The sequence below is a fragment of the Chiloscyllium plagiosum genome, chromosome 7, assembly GCF_004010195.1.
Source record: "Chiloscyllium plagiosum isolate BGI_BamShark_2017 chromosome 7, ASM401019v2, whole genome shotgun sequence".
Lineage (NCBI taxonomy): Eukaryota > Metazoa > Chordata > Chondrichthyes > Orectolobiformes > Hemiscylliidae > Chiloscyllium > Chiloscyllium plagiosum.
Genome location: NC_057716.1, coordinates 81,168,076 through 81,186,481, shown reverse-complemented (window position 1 = coordinate 81,186,481; position 18,406 = coordinate 81,168,076). Strand labels below are relative to the sequence as shown.

Below are 18,406 nucleotides of genomic sequence, written 5' to 3'. Positions count from 1 at the left end.
TTGAATACACAATCATGTGGAATCCACATTAAGAAGTGGACAGCTATAAAGATTCAATTAGCACACAGCACTTTGTCTCAATGTTCGAATGGATATATAATCTCAGACGGAAATAAAATATCATTTTGAAGTTTGAAACAGTTTTGAAACCATTTATAATGATTAAATTCAACACACTCTCTGCAGCTGGAGAAATGTCAAAGAAGCAAGTCTTCCCATTTCCATTTAGACAAGATGATGAAAATAAAGTTGCACGTATGCATTAGGCAGTACTCACCATGGTCCACTACAAATCGTAATTTCTGTATTGTAGCCAGATTGCCGCTCACTCTGTAAATGCCATCAGCATCCAAACCTGACAAAACAAGCATTAATCTATGATTAAATTAAAATTTTACAATATTTTCTCCTATACAGTCCTTGAACTTTAGGCCTTATTAGAGCAATTATGTCTGCGCAACCTTGCTGGCTGACACTACATATACAATTCGAGTAGTTCACTCGTCTGTAAACGCATATCTCATCATCTGTTTACACCAGATCAGTCTCAAAATATTAATTTTACCTGACCAAAATCTTTGGGCTTCTAAAGCATTATTTTCCATTATTTGGGAGCATAAACATAAACTCAAAATATATTTGAAACTGAACCCTTTAAAATTCAAGAGGTAATTTATTATTATAACCTAATTCATGATACTAGTGAGGCATTATAAAATTACCTTGGTTACCTGTTCCTGGTTGCGTCATGAATGTATGTGGTAAAGCTATTTTGTGAACCATTGGTATGCTCATGATATACATTTGCCATTATTAAAAATAAAGGATTTATATTTTCAGTTTATAATTGCTAAGCATTAACCAACTAACATTTAAGACACAGAAATTCCCTGGACCCATGTGGTCTGTGACTTGCATGGTAAATCATTCTGTTCCCATTGCAAACCTACTCCAACATTTGCTGGAACATAACTTGAATATATTGGAGAATCAGAGAAATTATAAGGAGGGCAGCCAATGGTTTATACCATCTGCATCAAGAAACTAATTAAGCAGCTCAATATTGGCATGACCTGAATTATAGAATTCAGAATTTTAAACTCTCTCACTGCTGAATTTGGGCACATAGAGAATTTTCTTTGAGTTATGGACATGTTCAATTGGTGTATTTCCTTTTCAAGAACATCTTTAGATGAGTTTTGGGAGAAAAGATGTTTTCCTCACTGTTTACAGTTTTCTAAATAAATGTTATGGATTTGGTGATTTGGAGATGTCTTACATCATTGATACCTGAGTCAGACTGTTAGGTGCTGTCATGTGCTGGAAGTGTTCAGACAGTGAGGATCAAAACTGGCTCTCAGAGTCTCGAGCTGGGCAAAAGATCATGCATGTACAATCACTGAATTTATTGCAAGCGTTTGGAGACAGGCTTTGTTGGAAAACATTTTACAAAAAAATGCTTGAATGTTATCCTGAAAATTGGTGACATAACATTACCAGTATACCAATGGCATCAGTCTATTCAGGTTTTCAGACTTACTTGACGACAATATCAATCCCATCATGATGCATAGTGAAGAAGCTAATGCTTTCAGATTAGAAATAAAAATATAAATTGCTGGAAAAGCTCAGCAGGTCTTGCAGCAGCTGTGGAGCAAAATCAGAGATAACGTTTCAGGTCTAATGATCCTTCTTCAGTACTGAGCATTCAGTTCTAAAGAAGGGCCACTGGACCCAAAACGTTAACTCTTCTTTCTCTCCATAGATGCTGCCAGATCTGCTGAGTTTTTTTCTGATTTTGTTTCTGATTTCCACTTTGCACAGTTTTGTTTTTGTTTATTTTCAATTTAGATTGGGGGGGGGGGGGGGTTGATATAAAAATGACCTTGTTTTGATTATTGATAGTTTCTCAAAATGGTGCCCTTCTTTTTATCCATGATTTTGTTTGGAAACAGGAGAAGTAACTAAGAAGATAAAGAGCTTTTTGGTATATATCAACACACTGAAGTGTTTCAAAGTGTCATTGTGTACAGGGACTCAAGAACTCTCCCAAGTACATATTTTAACCCAAGGAATAAGGATATATTCCAAGGACATCTGTCACATCTGAGTGTTGGAAGTACTAGGACTGTGAAAAGAACATAAGTAGAAGTGTCAAATCGTGTCAGTCAGCATTACGACTAAGAAACCGTTGCAAGCATCTGTATTAGATCTGAGAATTGAACAGTTTTGTGACTAAATATTTTCATCGCCAACTGTGAAAATAGGAAGTAATTAAGCAGTTGAATTAAGATCAAAGTATAATTTAATGAAGATTAATTGAAGGAACAAAAACATCAATCAGATTTTATGTTAGAAAATAGGTGCTTTTTTACTTTGTTTTGATTTCTGGTGTTCATGTCTTCAGTTTCTCATTTTACTACATGCAGTTTTTTTTTAGTTCAGAGGTCATTGAGTTAATATATTCCTTTCACTGATGTGTACAATCTTTTGAAATATAATTACACAGGAAAACATTAATTATTTAACAGCTCAACTTTAGAATGTAGGTCTGTGTTGATTAGTGAGTTAAATGAAGATCTTAAGTGACATAAATTTTTAATGTTAGTGCCTAAATCTGGAAGTTGTGTGCAGCATATGTTGTGAATTCTTGAAAGTTAAAATGTTGACTTCCCATCACTTTTGTTAAATATGCTTTGTGTACCATAATAAATTGAATGCGTACTTTTTTAAAAATGCTGCAAGTAACAACTAACATCCTCGTGCTGTATACAGACAAACAGATGATTAAATACTCACATTATAGTTCATAGTATTAGGATATTGCTTGATCTCAATGCCCATTCACAATCATGCTGTTATTTGGAAGGTTTGGAAAACAGAATGTATGCCTCTCCAAATAGGGAGGGAAAATCAGTGAGAAATTGGCAGAAAAGTCATCCCTGGGCTCCTCTAGCATGTCTCTTTATTGTTGATACAGGGCTGGTAATTCTGGTGATTTGGGAGTAGTCAGTATGCCTGCCCACTCAATCACATAAGTATGGGAGAATCAAGGGAACTCTGGAGAAACAGTGAGATTTGATGCTTTACACAAAAACATCATGCTTGAAAGTGTTTTACAAGCCGTAACATGGCAATGATTTCACAAATCCCAGAAACAAAGATTTGCAGAAGTATTTGAAATCATCAGTTTTATAAAGACCTGTGTTATCTATAAGTTTCTTCTGGGTATATCTCTAGCTGTAAAAATGCTTTCAGCAGAAAGCTATTTCCTTTTCTTAACTGCACTTATAAATTTTTTTCTGTGCTCTGACTCTTTTTATTTGGTGGGCCTCTTTACAGGACTTCCAAAAATTACCATTGAACTTTATATTATTTGATTTAATATTGTCACATGTACTGAGATACAATAAACAGTATTATTTTGCATGCTAACCAGACCATTCATACCTTACATAAGTACATCATGTGAAAAGAACAGAATGCAGAATATAGCGTTATAGCTACAGAAGAAGTGCAGAGAAAGATTAACTTCAATAAATGAGAGGTCCATTCATAATTCTGATAACAGGAGGGAAGAAGCTGTTCTTAAATCTACTGATATGTGTTTTCAAACTTTTGTATCTTCTGCCAGATGGAAAAGGTTGAAAGAGAGTATAGCTGGGGTGGGAGGAGTCATTGATTCTGTTGGCTGCTGTCCTGAGGCAGCAGGAAATATTCCTGGAGTCAATGGATGAAAGGTTGGTTTTCATGATGCATTGGGCTGCATTCAGAACCCTCTGTAATTCCTTGTGGTTTTGCCAGAGCAGTTGCAATACCAAGCTGTGATGTATATGAATAGGAAGCCTTCTATGGTGCATCTATAAAAATTGGTAAGAGTCATTGTGGACATGCTGAATTTCCTTAGCCTTCTGGGGAAGCAGAGGCATTGGCATGCTTCCTTGGCTGTCGAGGTGGCCAGACTAGGATAGTAATATTGGTAATATTTATTCCTTGGAACTTGAAGCTCATGACCACCTCCACCTCAGGACCATTGATATAGACAGGGACGTGGTATCTAACTGATATAGTAATCGTACCTAACTGATATATCCAAAATCAAGAGGGGAGGTGATGGCCTAGTGGTATTATTTTTGGATTACTATTCCAGAGACTCAGGAATATACCAGGGACCTAGGTTCAAATCCTGCCATAACAGCTATGGAATTTGAGTTCAATAACAAATCTGTAATTTAGATTTTTCTTGATGTCCATGAAACCAAAACAATACAATATAATTTTATTGTCATGTGTACTCCATTGTAGGAGTACAGTAAAAAACTTTTACAATGTCTGCCTTCTTATGGTGACAGCTTAGGCACAAGTACCTATGTAGAATTCTTGGATTCAGCAGAGGAATAAAAATAGTTGCATTACTTACAGAGTTGAAAAATAGTTTAAAATAGGACAACATTAAAGAGTTGACATTGCAGTAAGGTACGGAATTTCAAATAGACATAAACCATTGCCAATTGTTAGGAAAAGCCCACCTGGTTCACTCTTTAGGGAAGAAAACTGATGTCCTTACTTGGTCTGGCCTACATGTGATTTCAGACCCAAAGCAATATGGTTGACTCTTAAATACCCTCTGGGCAATTAGGGATGGGCAATAAATACTGGTCTAGCCAGTGACACCTTTACTCCATGAATGGAAGAAAAGAAATTGGAGTAAGTTTGAAGGTGTTCCAGAGAAGTGTATTCAAATATAAAATCAATGCCAAATCTAAGGCTGCTAAGGGCGCTATTAGTTAATAGCCTGTGTGATTGGTTGCGCAGTAATGGAGGAGAGACACTTTGCATGAAGCCTATGTCTCCGAGCTAGCTTTAGTGCTGACATGTAAACCGAAGCTGCATGGAGCAGAATCACTATTCTGAGTGACGTAGCAGCTAGTCACCATGGAAAGAATTGCATAGAAGCAGAATGAGAGCACTGCATCCCTTGTCTGTGATTGAAACGGCTGACTATGGGAAATGGTGTATCGTGTTGAGAGTGAATGGCAACTCAAAGAAATGAAGATTCCACTGCTTTGCACAGGGTCAGCACCTCCATAGCAGGTTATCTGGGTGTATCCGGGAATACACTGTTAGGAAAATTTACCTGTCCTGTCATTGTTTGCCTGCATGGGCACAAATATCTGCCATCCTGTGACCTAGGGTCTGACAGTCCCACCTAACAAGGCTAATTGGGAAGACGGTGCTGCTGGATGCAGTTGACAAACTGACAGCATGAAGGAATTGATATAGAGTCGTGGGGTCAAAGAGTTGTACAGCACGGAAACAGACTCTTCGGTCCAACTCGACCATGCCGACCAGATATCCTAAGTTAATCTAGTCCCATTTGCCAGTATTTGGTCTATACCCCTCCACATGGGCGGCACGGTGGCACAGTGGTTAGCACTGCTGCCTCACAGTGCCAGAGACCGGGGTTCAATTCCCGCCTTGGGCGAGTGTCTGTGTGGAGTTTGCACATTCTCCCAGTGTCTGCGTGGGTTTCCTCCGGGTGCTCTGGTTTCCTCCCACAGTCCAAAGATGTGTAGGTCAGGTGAATTGGCCATGCTAAATTGCCCGTAGTGTTAGGTGTAGGGGAATGGGTCTGGGTGGGTTGCTCTTCAGAGGGTTGGTGCTCACTTGTTGGGCTGAAGGGCCTGTTTTCACACTGTAAGTAATCTAATCAAATGTACACTCTTCCTATTCATATACCCATCCAGATGCCTTTTTAATTGTAATAATTGTTATAATTTATAACTTCCTCTGGCAGGTCATTCCATACAGGTACCCCCTCTGTGTGAAAAAGTTGCCCCTTAGGGTCCTTTTAATCTTTTCCCTCTCATCATAACTCTATGCCCTCTAGTTTTGAACTCCCCCCCAACTCCAGGGAAAAGACCTTGGATATTTACCCTAATCATGCCCCTCATGATTTTATAAACATTTATTAAGGTTACTCTTCAGCCTCCAATGCTCCAGCCCCAGCCTATTCAGCCTCTCCCTATAGCTCAAACTCTCCAATCCTGGCAACCTCCTTGTAAATCTTTTCTGAACTCTTTTAAGTTTCTTTCCTACAGCACAGAGTTCAGAATTGCATGCAATATCTCAAAAGTGACCTAACCAATGTCCTGTACAGCTGCAACATGACCTCCCAAATCCACTTTATCAATGCACTGACCAATAAATGCAAGCATACCAATGCCTTCTTCACTATCCTCTCTAATTGTGACTCCACTTTCAAGGAACAATGAACCTGCACTCTAAGGTCTCTTTGTCAGCAACACTTCCCAGCAGATTTCCATGAAGCATATAAGTCCTGCCTTGATTTGCTTTTCCAAAATGTAGCACCTCATATTTGTCTAAATTAAACTTCATTTGCCACTCCTTAGCCCACTGGCCCTTCTATTCTCTGAGGTAATCTTCTTCACTGTCCATTACACCTCCAATTTTGTTGTCAATTGCAAATTTACTAACCATATCTTCTATGTTCACATCCAAATCATTTATATAAATGACGAAAAACAGTGGACCCAACACTGATCATTGTGGCAAACAACTGCTCACAGGCCTCCAGTCTGAAAAGCAACCCTCCACCACCACCCTCTGTCTTCTGCCTTTGAGCCAGTTCTGTATCCTAATAGCTAATTTCCCCTGTATTCCATATGATCTAACCTTGCTAACCAGTCTACCATGAACTTTGTCAAATGCCTTACTGAAGTCCATATAATCACATCCACCACTGCGACCTCATCAATTTTCTTTATTACTTCTTCAAAAGAGTAAATCAAATTTGTTGCTGCTGTTCTAGACTTTAAATGGTTTATTGGAAAGAATCAACCATATGGTGCACAAGATCCTTATTGCTGGTTTATGGGAAGATGATTCTAGTGGGTCCACATGACCAAAGTTGATGGGAACAGTGCTGCAAATGTCCTGGTGAAATGCACTATTTTGTTGAACATCAATCCTGGGTTGAGTGTGAGCTGCTGTTGGATAAGGATCAGTGGCTAAATCCTTGAAGAAGGAAAGTATAGTTCTATCTCAAGAAGATTAATCTCGAAGGACTTTGGAGCTGAACTTGGTGCTAAATAGTCTGAGTGGTTCCTCAATAAATCTATAGTTTTATTTTGTGTGTATCAGCTGTTTTATGTGTAAGTTGTGACATGTGTTGATCATGATTTGCCTGTTAATTAATATCAATTCTGTATTTGATTGTCAAAGTAAACCTATAAAAGGTTTTTGAAATCTTGTCCATTTGTCTATCATTGGAGTCATTAAGTAACATTCAGTAATAGCACCAAATTCACTGTAATGTATCTCATCATGTTTTTCATTAAAATTGCAAACATTAATAATTTAAATTGCTATTAGTTAATGGCCGAATGGTGAAGCTTGAGATCCCACATTTCTATTGGGTTTCAGGCCCCATTAAGAATCAGCTCTGGCACCAACAGTAGATGATGAGGCTATGTTGGGTTATGATTTCAAAGACATTTTGGGTAGAAAAGCAGTGATCAAAGGAGGTGAAAGAGAGGGAAAGCAGGGCCCATGTTCTTTAAATATCATGTTAGGAGCAACACTGCTACCCTCTCTACATTCATGTGATGAAATTTCAAATTCCTGTCCTTCTAGTAGTAGGCAGCCCTAAGGCATTGATTTGCTGGGTAATGAACAGATATCAGTACAAACCAATCTTGCAGTGGAGGCATAAAAATGATACTAAGTAGCAGATTTGCAACTGACAGGTAACCTGGATTGGGGAATTCTTTGACCTGGAATTTAAAGAGTCTAGAATCATGCCATTTTCACTCTGGGAAGGTGGGTAGCAAGACAGAGTACCATTCAATGACGATAGAAGCAATTCCTAGTTGGTAAAGGATGTTGGTGAGTACTGAGATAGGCTAGTTAAAGGCCAACCTTGGATCTCTGGGTCCTTGTCCCAGTTATAACAAAAGTGTTTAGGACCTCTAGCCTTTATCCCTCACACCACTCACTCTACCCTGCCAAAATCCTCTTTGCAACTCAATGTCAACTCACATCCTCCACCTTTAGCCTCTCATAACCTTCTTTCTATCTCAGTGTGAACTTACTCCCCATGTTCTATGCTCTCCAAGCAATGCAATGTAAACTTCCATGTCATTCGTAAACCTTTCAACCTCTGATTTGAAATATTCAATTAACCTACTCTTAACAGCTTTTGAAGAAAATATTTTCAATTTTCCAAGCAAAGTTCAGAGAGGAACTGAAAAAATGCAATAATATCAACAGACTGTAAAAGAAAGTACTGGCAGACAACATAAGAGGAAGTCCAGAAATCTTCTATAGGGGTAAATAGTAAAAAGGGAGGCAGAGGGCATGGCATAGTTACAGTGATCAGATAAGCCATGATCGCATTGAATGGCAAAACAGACTTGAAGGCTGAATAGCCTACTCTTGTTCTTCTGTTCCTAAATACTAAATTACTACACCATCAATCTTTATCGAGGTAAACAAATCACACGAAAACAGAAGAACCAACAGTGTAAGTAGAAATTAATAGGTATGATCTGATAGCCATGATCGAGACATGGCTGTTTGCAGAATTACTCAGTCTTGAATTTCGAAGGGGACAAGATACGTAGCAATGAGAGGAAATGAGAAGAAGGTGGAAGGGGGGCCCTGCTAGTTAGTGATAATATTAGGACAATAGAGAGGATGGCTGAAATTCAGGAAATCAAGATGTGGAAACAATTTCGGTAGAAATGAGAAATAGTGAAAGCAAGAAGGCACTTGTGGGTATGCTATAAAGGCAATAACCATGTGGGTGGAACATATAGGAAGAAAAAGAGAGCTTGTTTGGCAGGCATGACGATAATCTTAAGAGATTTTTATCTATTTATGGACTGAAAGAGGGAGCCTAGGAGTTCATAGTATATTTCTGGGACTGTTTCCGAGAACAACATGTTCTGGAGCTGACCATAGAATAGACTATAAAAGACTGTTCTTGTGCAGTGAGATATGATTAACTAGTAATGGGCGACCCGACAGAGTAACATACATAATATTATTGAATTTCACATTCAGTAATTAAAATTAAAGTGAAAGCAGAGATAGCTAAAGTAAATTGGCAAATTAGGATAAGGATTGGCCAACAGAGATGGAGTGGTAGACATATTAGGGAATACTTCGGAATACACAGAACAGGTACATTCTAACAAGTAAGAAAAATTCCAGGGGATGGACTCACAGTCATCAAAGAGATAATATGGAATAAAGCTCTCGGGTCTGATGGACTTCATCCTAGGTTCTTACAAAAGTGACTAGTGAGATAGTTGATGCAATAGTTTTAATTTTCCAGGACTCCCTTGATTTAGAAATTGTCCCATTAGATTAAAGATAGTTAATGTCACTCCTTTATTTAGAGAAGTACTGAGAAGGAAAGCTGTAAAGTACAATTGAGTTAGCTTAACACCTGCTATTGTGAATAGGTTAGAAGCTGCTATTTAAGAAATTATAGCAGGACACTTGGATAAGTTCAAGGAATCAACTTGGGTCAAAATCGTCTTGAGAAGGTGATTACATTTGATCACTGTATTGGAATTCTTTGAGGAGGCAACATGTGGTAGATAAAGGTGAACCAGTGAATATGCTGTACTTGGATTTCCAGTAGGCATTTGATAAGATGCCACATTAAATGCTATTGCGGAAAATAATTAAACTCATGGTGCAGTGCACAGCATATTGGCATGGTTAGAAGCTTAGATGGTTAATAGGATTCAATAACATTCGTAAATGAGTCCTTTCAAGATGTAATGAATCATATTCCACAGGGATCACTGCTTACAAAATAAATACATGATTTTGATGAAAGTATATAAAGTACTGTTGCCAATTTTGCAGATGACGCAAATTTGGTCAGATAATAAGTTCTGAAGAGACACAAGGGGGCTACAAAAATATGTAATGAACACAAACAATGCTGGAAAAAACTCAACGGGTCTGGCAGCATCTGTGGAGAGTGAAAACAGTCAAGGTTTTGAGTCTGATAAAACATCTCTTCAATCTCTGAAGCAAAACAAAGTCATGGTGAACATTTGTGAAATCCATTCTTGGCACCATACCTTAGGAAGAAATGTAAAAGTATGACAGAGGATGCAGAAAATGAAATAAGAGATTTCAGATATACAGGTAGACTGAAGAAACCTGGGCAATTCTCCTTGGAGAAGAGAAAGTTGAGAGAAGACATGTTTAAAATAATGAGGATTTTAAACACAGTAAGTAAAGAGAAATTGTCCCCATTAGTGTTGAGAACCAGAGGTCACCAGTTTAAAGTAATTGGCAAATAAAACAGAGACAAAAGAATCAGCAATGGGGCTCAGCGATTAGCACTGATACTTCATAGTGCCAGGGACCTGGGTTTGGTTCCAGCCTTGGGTGACTGCCTGTGTGGAGTTTCCTCTGGGTGCTCTGGTTTCCTCCCACAGTCCAAAAATGTGCAGGCTAGGTGGATTGGTCATGCTAAATTGCCCTGTAGTGTCGAGGGATGTGCAGGCTAAATAGATTAGCAATGGTAAATGTGGGATCATGGGACGAGGTCTGAGTGGGAGGGTTGGTGCAGACTCAGTGGGCCGAATACCCTCTTTCCACACTGAAAGAATTCTTAAATTCTACAACAAAAAGAAAAACACTTTTACATTGAAAAGGTCTGGGTTCTTGAATGCATTGAATGGGATTGTGTTGGGAGTTGATTTGGTCATGGTTTTAAAAGGGAATTGGATTATTACCTGAAGATAAAACTTTTGCAGTGTAGTAGGGATAAGGTGGAACTAGCTTGGCAGATATAATTGGCTGAATATATTTCTCTGTTGTTGTGATTGTGAGGTTCTATGATAAATAGCACTTGCATCTTTCTGGTACAGTTCTTAGCATTGTTTGTTGCCCTTGATTAAAAAGAAATTCTAAAGAAGTGCCATTCTTAACTGCATTTAGTTTTATATGCAGTATCAATTTGCTTCTTTAGATTTCTTACAGCTAGACAAGTCCTTAACAAAACTATATAGTTGTTGCTGAAATTCCACAGAAATACTGAGTACATTACTAATATAATGAAATGATATTTTAAAAGTCATGCAGGCAATGTAAAATAAGTTATATCAGTCTGTACTTATTATCAAATTCTATTAAAGAGGGGAAAGTATAACGTCATTTTAATGCAAACATCCACAAGAAGATCTGGGAGCTACAGATCTTCATTTTTCACACGTTTCAATACAGTTGAACAAGCTATAACTTAGTCTCGGCACTGTAGTTGTTACAGTGAATTACTCAAGGCATAAAAACAATAGAGTCAGCACAAATGAAGAGCAAAAGGAGGTGCCTCTGCAAACAGGCAATGGATTTAAGACTGGAGCTGATTATTTGGAGATAAGACAAGATCATTTGTTTAACTCCTTATTGGTGGAATTAGACAGATTCATAAATCTGAGTTCCTGTATACCTAATGGCTGGGTTGCCACAGAGGCTGTGAAGTATGCCTCATTTCCATTGTAAATATAGAATGATGTGCAAGTCCTATTTGTTATGAAAGCTGTGTTAAATAGGTGAAATAGTGATTTTTTTTCAACCTGTTAGCTATTTTCAAACACACTCTACTTAGCACTCATATGATCAAACTTCATGTTGCTAACAATTAATGAGTGAATCAATGTTACTTCACATTTGGAATTGCAATCTTTTTTACTGCATGTAGAGAGAATAGTACTGATGCTTTGTAAATAAGTAATGCAGAAAACAGAAATTAGATTTTGTGTAGCTCATGATATTAAATGTCAGGATCTCAATGTTGGTTGCATTAGAATAAACCTATCTCATACCCAAAATTAAGCTGATGTTCTGAACAGTTGAGAATTCATTCGGTGGTTTGGATTCGATCTTGCTTTCTGTATTCACTCTCATCTTTTATTTTGAGAAGCTTCTACAGGGGATTGTTTTAATATCATGTGCAACACTGGCATTTCACATCTGGAACCAGTCTTCAGTTGCAACCATACAATAAAAACAAAGAACTGCAGATGCTGGAAGTTTGAAACAAGACTGTAAGTGCTGGAGAAACTGGTTGCATCTGTAGCGAGAGAAGCACAGTTAACATTTTAAATCCAGTCAGAACTGATGAAGTGCAGCTGAGCTCAAAACGTTAACTCTGCTTCTCTCTCTACAGATGCTGTCAGACCTGCTGAGTTTCTCCAGCACTTGTATTTCAATTACAGAAAGTCTGATACTCTAAAGAGCTCCTTTGTTCCTTAACAGTATGAGGTCTGTGTGAAATGAACTTGGTCAACATCGAGTCATAAAGTCCTGGAGTCATACAGCAGTAAAACAGACCCTTCTGTCCAACTCGACACTGCTGAACAGTTTTCCCAAATTAAACTAGATTAGTTTGCCTATGTTTGGCCCATATCCCTCTAAACTTTTCCTAATCATGTGGCTGTCCAAATGTTGGAATTGAATCTGCATCTACGACTTATTCTGGCAGTTCATTCCATATATACACTACCCTCTGTGTGAAAATGATGCCCTTCAGGTCATTTTTAATCTTTCCCTTCTCACCTTGCAATGCAGCTTATCAATGCTTCACATGATTCAATTACCTTCCTTCAAATATTCAGATTAACAGGAGAAGAAAAGCCTTTTATTCATGTTTAGTTGTTTGCCTCACATAAAAATTAAAATATTTCAGAACTGCCTAATGGGAAAATGTCATGCCAGTTCTTAGTGGTGTTGAAAAGAGGAATTTATTAATTAGCTCCATTTGACATGATAGTGAAGATCAAAAGTAACTTGCAGAATACACACAAGAGTGTGCTAGCCACTTCATACAATTGTCCTCTCTATTAAGTTTGATGCACAGGAAATCAGAGCAAGCTATATGTTAAATGAGTGACCCACTACTGCAAATTTCACATCAATGTTAAAGTTGAATTTCATCCTCAAGTTTCAAAAATTGAACTAATAATTTTCAATGGATTTATATGACACTTCAAGATAATCCCATGCAATTTTAAAAATATTGTTTGTAATACTGGCAAAACATTTTTGCATACATCAATAACATACTGTTTAAAAAGGTATTTCTGCATAGTAGACAAATGTTTGTTATAAATGTGCAAACATTTTCAAAAAATCAATTAATAGTTCAAAATAAAATGAGTCTTCGGTTGGATAAGCCTAAGTTCACTAATTTCTAAAGCCTGATATTAGCCCTCTGTATACTGTGAAATTGTTTGTTAATATTTCAAAATTAATATTATGCTCATCAAACAGATGATTAATTAATCCCCAATGATTACTGTTATCATGGTTGTCTTCCAAGATGGAAAGTGTTTTGGTCAGCTTTCTAAGACTTGTTCCTTTTGTCTAGCCTACAAATAATTTGGCTGCATTAAGATGGAGTGCTCTTTCCAAATTCCATTTAGAAAACAAAATTATTGAACTGACTATGAAGTAGAAATTATGACAAATGACTGAAAACTTTTAACATAAGTAATTGCAGGAAGTGTAAGATTCAGTTTTCAATCTTATGTAAGGTTCATGTCTTTGTTCTATGTATACAGTTTATGTGCTATTTTAAAAACCCCAAACATATTTGAAAGGTTTAAGAAATGAAGTTTCTACCAACCATTCAAAAACAAAATACAACACAATTCAGTTTTATATATTTTTACTTGTAGTGTGGATTAAATCTGATTAATTATCCATCAAATTTAGGAATTTTTAAGAATCCCCCATTGATACTTCCCATTTGCAAGTGTTCATCGTCTTTTAAAATGCTTTATTGGGTATGGATACCATATGATAGAAGGAATTTGCAGTGTATGCTTATCTCTTGAGAGCAGTTTTTGTATTATGGGGAATACATCTGGACCAGGAACACAACTGTGAATTCAATTTCGTGCATGTTGATGGATTATTCCATCATACTCTTCTCTTTGGTTTTTGCCAAACTTGGCACCAGAATTCAATAATAATTTTCAAAAGGGAATTGGATAAATAATTTAAGAATAAGAAGAGTACAGTTTTCTGGGGAGGATAATGGGAATGGCACTATTTAGATAGCTGTGAAAGGTTGTTCAAACAGGGAAGTTGGGGCAAAAGTCCTTCCTCTGTTGCAGCATTCTACCTTTTTGAGGATACAGGTTGTACATATTTAGATTTGTTGTTTTGATACAATTCTGATCCAAGCATGCAGTAAAAGTACAGAAAATTCACTAATAGTATTCACATTTTCATTGCAATAATTGTTCCAGTTATTCATGTTCAAGGCTCAAGACACAGAAAATGGTCAACCACTTCAACATATTCAACTGTCGTCATGTTTCTTAATTAACTTGCTCAGGAATTTGAAATGCTTAGTGCTTTTCCAAATGAAAGATTTAACTTTTTGTATAATAAATGCGTTGTCAGCATGAAGACACCAATGAATTAATAACTTAATTATGCACTGAACTAATCAATGGTAGGAATGTTTGTGATTATGTAATCAATAAAATACTTATGAACAAATTACTGTAATTTGAGAAATATTGGGCCCATTCAGTTTAATTTTTTGATCTCTTTTTTGACGTCAGGACACTTAGATCCAAACTGATCAAAGTATTGCATTCATTGCTTCGGACAGTAGCTGTTTATAGGAAATAATAGGGAAATTCCCTCTTTCTAATTTATGCAGTGGGGAATGCTATACTGTATTTTGAAGTTACGCCATTGGTCACTGTGGTTAGTGCAAACAATTCTCACCACTTTTCCAGTACATTTTGACATAACTTTACTTCAATGTTGGGAAGTACACCAATTTAACTTTTGCTTTCACCATAAAATTGTTGTACTAAAACCTGGCAATAACAATTTGTATCTAAATAATAACTAAAAAATGGAGAACATTCTGACGTGCTTCACAGCTGTTGACGAGAAAATAGGAGCAGATAGAGAGTGAACAAAAGCCAACAAGTTACTTTATATTTTTTTCACCATAGTGTTCAGATATTGAAATTGGCAATGGCCATCAACACATCGACTTCTATTTCGAAATCTGTTTTTATCCATTCAATTGCTATTCATTTTAAATTTATATGTCTACTTTTTCAGTAAGTGTTGACCGCCATATTCATCCCTGAAATTAAACTATCATTTAGTTGTTTTGCTCAGGCAGCCTAAAGATTTTTTCAACTCTTGTCTAATCGTCTTCTAAAAGAGTCAGCAGATCCACAATTAATTTTAATATTGATACCATTAAAACAATTGAAACAAGAAATATTCAAGACCCTTACTGACCCTTCCATTTAGCACCTCCTCTCAGTGATATATTTCATTTTACAAAAATGTTTAAAATCTTAGAAACCAACTCATAACCTAGTCTTTTGTTAGACTTTCTAAAGTGTTTGATTTAATGTTGTATTTGATTAAATGTTTAATAGAATCACTGTAAGATTTATACACAAATGGATGCTGAAACAAATTAAAGGTCGCTACCCAAGTGCCTGCTTAAAATGAACTGAAGTTATGAAGCAATTTGAAAAGTTTAATAGATGTAATGCTATACAAAGGATGCAAAACACTGGGGAGTGCTACGAGAGTGGAAATGTCTGGTTAAGATCACTTTGAACTCTTTTCATTCTAAACTATTAGTCACTGTTAAATGCCTGAAAGGACCCAGATAAATGTTTTGATTGAAAGTACTGTTAGTTATTCTCCACTCAGAGGATCATATCTATCAACCTATTCCTGTCTAAAAACAATAATTCAAGATGGCTTCATTAACTTTTATTGCATTCCCAGATTAGTTTGTTTCCTCCCATGCATTGTCCCTCCCCAATGCTGCCTTTGAAAATGCACGCTTGCAAACACAGCTTTTCTATTCCTGTGCCAAGTGTAGTTTAAAGATTACTGTTCATTATAACATATAAATATATTACATAGTTGTATGATATTTGATTGTTAGTTTAATGAAAGTATTATCTTGCATATGGATTATGTATTTTACCGAGGACAGCAAATAAAAAGTTCTCACCAACGTAATTTTTTAATAACTCTCTGTTGATTGATACATAGAATGTATTTATAAACTCCATTTTTACTATGTTGCGTATTTTGTATAACATGATGGAAATATTATTTTGTATAAAGAATCCTGGAAATATGAGGACTATCAATTCACCTGCTGGGATTCAAGCTTCAGGCTGGATTTATAGTATGAATGCCGCTAACATCAGCTGAAGTGCGTAAAATTGAGTTGAATTCTGAAATAAGAGGATACATTTCTTGCAGGGAGGCAGGCTTTTATGACTTATGTGCCGTTATAGAGCCATTTATCCAGTGAAAGTCAAATTTTAGAGCATTAGGTACTCCCCCCACATATCCGAAATACTGAGCGTGAAATGAGGAAACCTCATGCAACTCTTGGAATTAAGAAAAGTTTGCTCTACCAGAATGAATGTATTGAAAGTGATTGGTAGTGTATCAATTAGGATCTTTCAAATGTATTGGATAAAAAGTGCAGTTGGGACAGGATTGAGAAATGCAAGTCCAGCACTAATCTTTGAAGCCTGCACTGTCAGAGGGATTTTGCTATTTGCATTTATAAAGAGTTAAATTAAGAAGCTAATAATATCAGCTGCACCTTACCTGTCATAATGCATATCAGATATTCACTTATCTCTGTCAATAATTTTCTCACTATTCTGAAACTCATGGACTACACAGTTTAAATTTCCAATTAGGGTAGAGCAGAATACTCAACCACTGTGTGGAATCAAAAAAGTGATTTATTTTAAGGGTCAATGCAGATAATCTAGTGATTCATTAAATTCTGGAGTCATCAAAGTGGTGCACCAAGAAAGTCAACCAATTTGTCATCTATTAAATAAGGATGCAGGTTTGCAGAAGTCATAGAGTCATAGAGTCCGATAGCACAGTCTCAGGCTCTTTGGCCCAAACCTGCTCATGCCAACCAAAATGTCCATCAATGCTAACCCCACTTCCCTGCACTTGGCCCATATCCTTCTGAACCTTTCCTATCCATGTATTTATCCGAATGCCTTTTAAATGTTGTTCGTGTATCCGCCTCAAACTTGATCAACTAGGTGATCTGGAGCTTCTTGATTTGCTTAACCAGACATTCAGTTAGCCATGCCATTACCCTAGGCCCAATTCTTCCTCCACCTCCAACAAACTGACAATCAGCTGGTACTGCATTGTTTCATAGTTGGGCCATCCCACATGAATGAATATTTTCCTAAATGAATATTTTGCATCAGTATTTACTGTGGAAAAGAATATCGAAGATATAGACTGTAGGGAAATCGGTGACATCGGCAAAATGTCCAGATTACAGAGGAGGAAATACTGATTGTCTTGAAACAGTTAAATCCCCAGGACCTGATCAGGTGTACCCAAGAACTCTGTGGGAAGCTAGAGAAGTGATTGCTGGGCTTCTTGCTGAGATATTTGTATCATCGGTAGTCACAGGTGAGGTGCCAGAAGACTGGAGGTTGGCAAATGTGGTGCCATTGTTTAAGAAGGGCGGTAAAGACAAGCCAGGGAACTATAGACCGGTGAGCCTGACCTCAATGGTGGGCAAGTTGTTGGAGGGAATCCTGAGGGACAGGATGTACATGTATTTGGAAAGGCAAGGACTGATTAGGGATAGTCAACATGGCTTTGTGCGTGGGAAATCATGTCTTATAAACTTGATTGAATTTTTTTAAGAAGTAACAAAGAAGATTGATGAGGGCAGAGCAGTAGTTGTGATCTATATGGACTTCAGTAAGGTGTTCGACAAGATTCCCCATGGGAGGCTGATTAGCAAGGTTAGATCTCATGGAATGAAAGGAGAACTAGCCATTTGGATACAGAACTGGCTCAAAGGTAGAAGACAGAGGATGGTGGTGGAGGGTTGTTTTTCAGACTGGAGGCCTGTGACCAGTGGAGTGCCACAAGGATCAGTGCTGGCTACCCTACGTTTTGTCATTTACATAAATGATTTGGATGCGAGCATAAGAGGTACAGTTAGTAAGTTTGCAGATGACACCAAAATTGGAGGTGTAGTGGACAGCGAAGAGGGTTACCTCAGATTACAACAGGATTTGGACCGGATGGACCAATGGGCCGAGAAGTGGCAGATGGAGTTTAATTCAGATAAATGCGAGGTGCTGCATTTTGGGCAAGCAAACCTTAGCAGGACTTATACACTTAATGGTAAGGTCCTAGGGAGTGTTGCTGAAGAAAGAGATCTTGGAGTGCAGGTTCGTAGCTCCTTGAAAGTGGAGTCGCAGTTTGATAGGATAGTGAAAAAGGCGTTTAGTATGCTTTCCTTTATTGGTCAGAGTATTGAGTACAGGAGTTGGAAGGT

General features: G+C 37.3%; 1 protein-coding gene across 3 annotated transcripts in view; it reads right to left on the bottom strand.

Moving 5' to 3' along the window:
• Positions 1–18,406, bottom strand: part of LOC122551728 (rho GTPase-activating protein 15-like) — a 737,256-nt gene that overhangs the window by 205,424 nt on the left and 513,426 nt on the right. For all 3 annotated transcript variants that reach the window (XM_043694095.1, XM_043694097.1, XM_043694098.1), the window contains exon 12: positions 278–355. In XM_043694095.1, the coding sequence (XP_043550030.1) occupies positions 278–355 (78 nt within the window). The remainder of the gene's footprint in view (positions 1–277; positions 356–18,406) is intronic.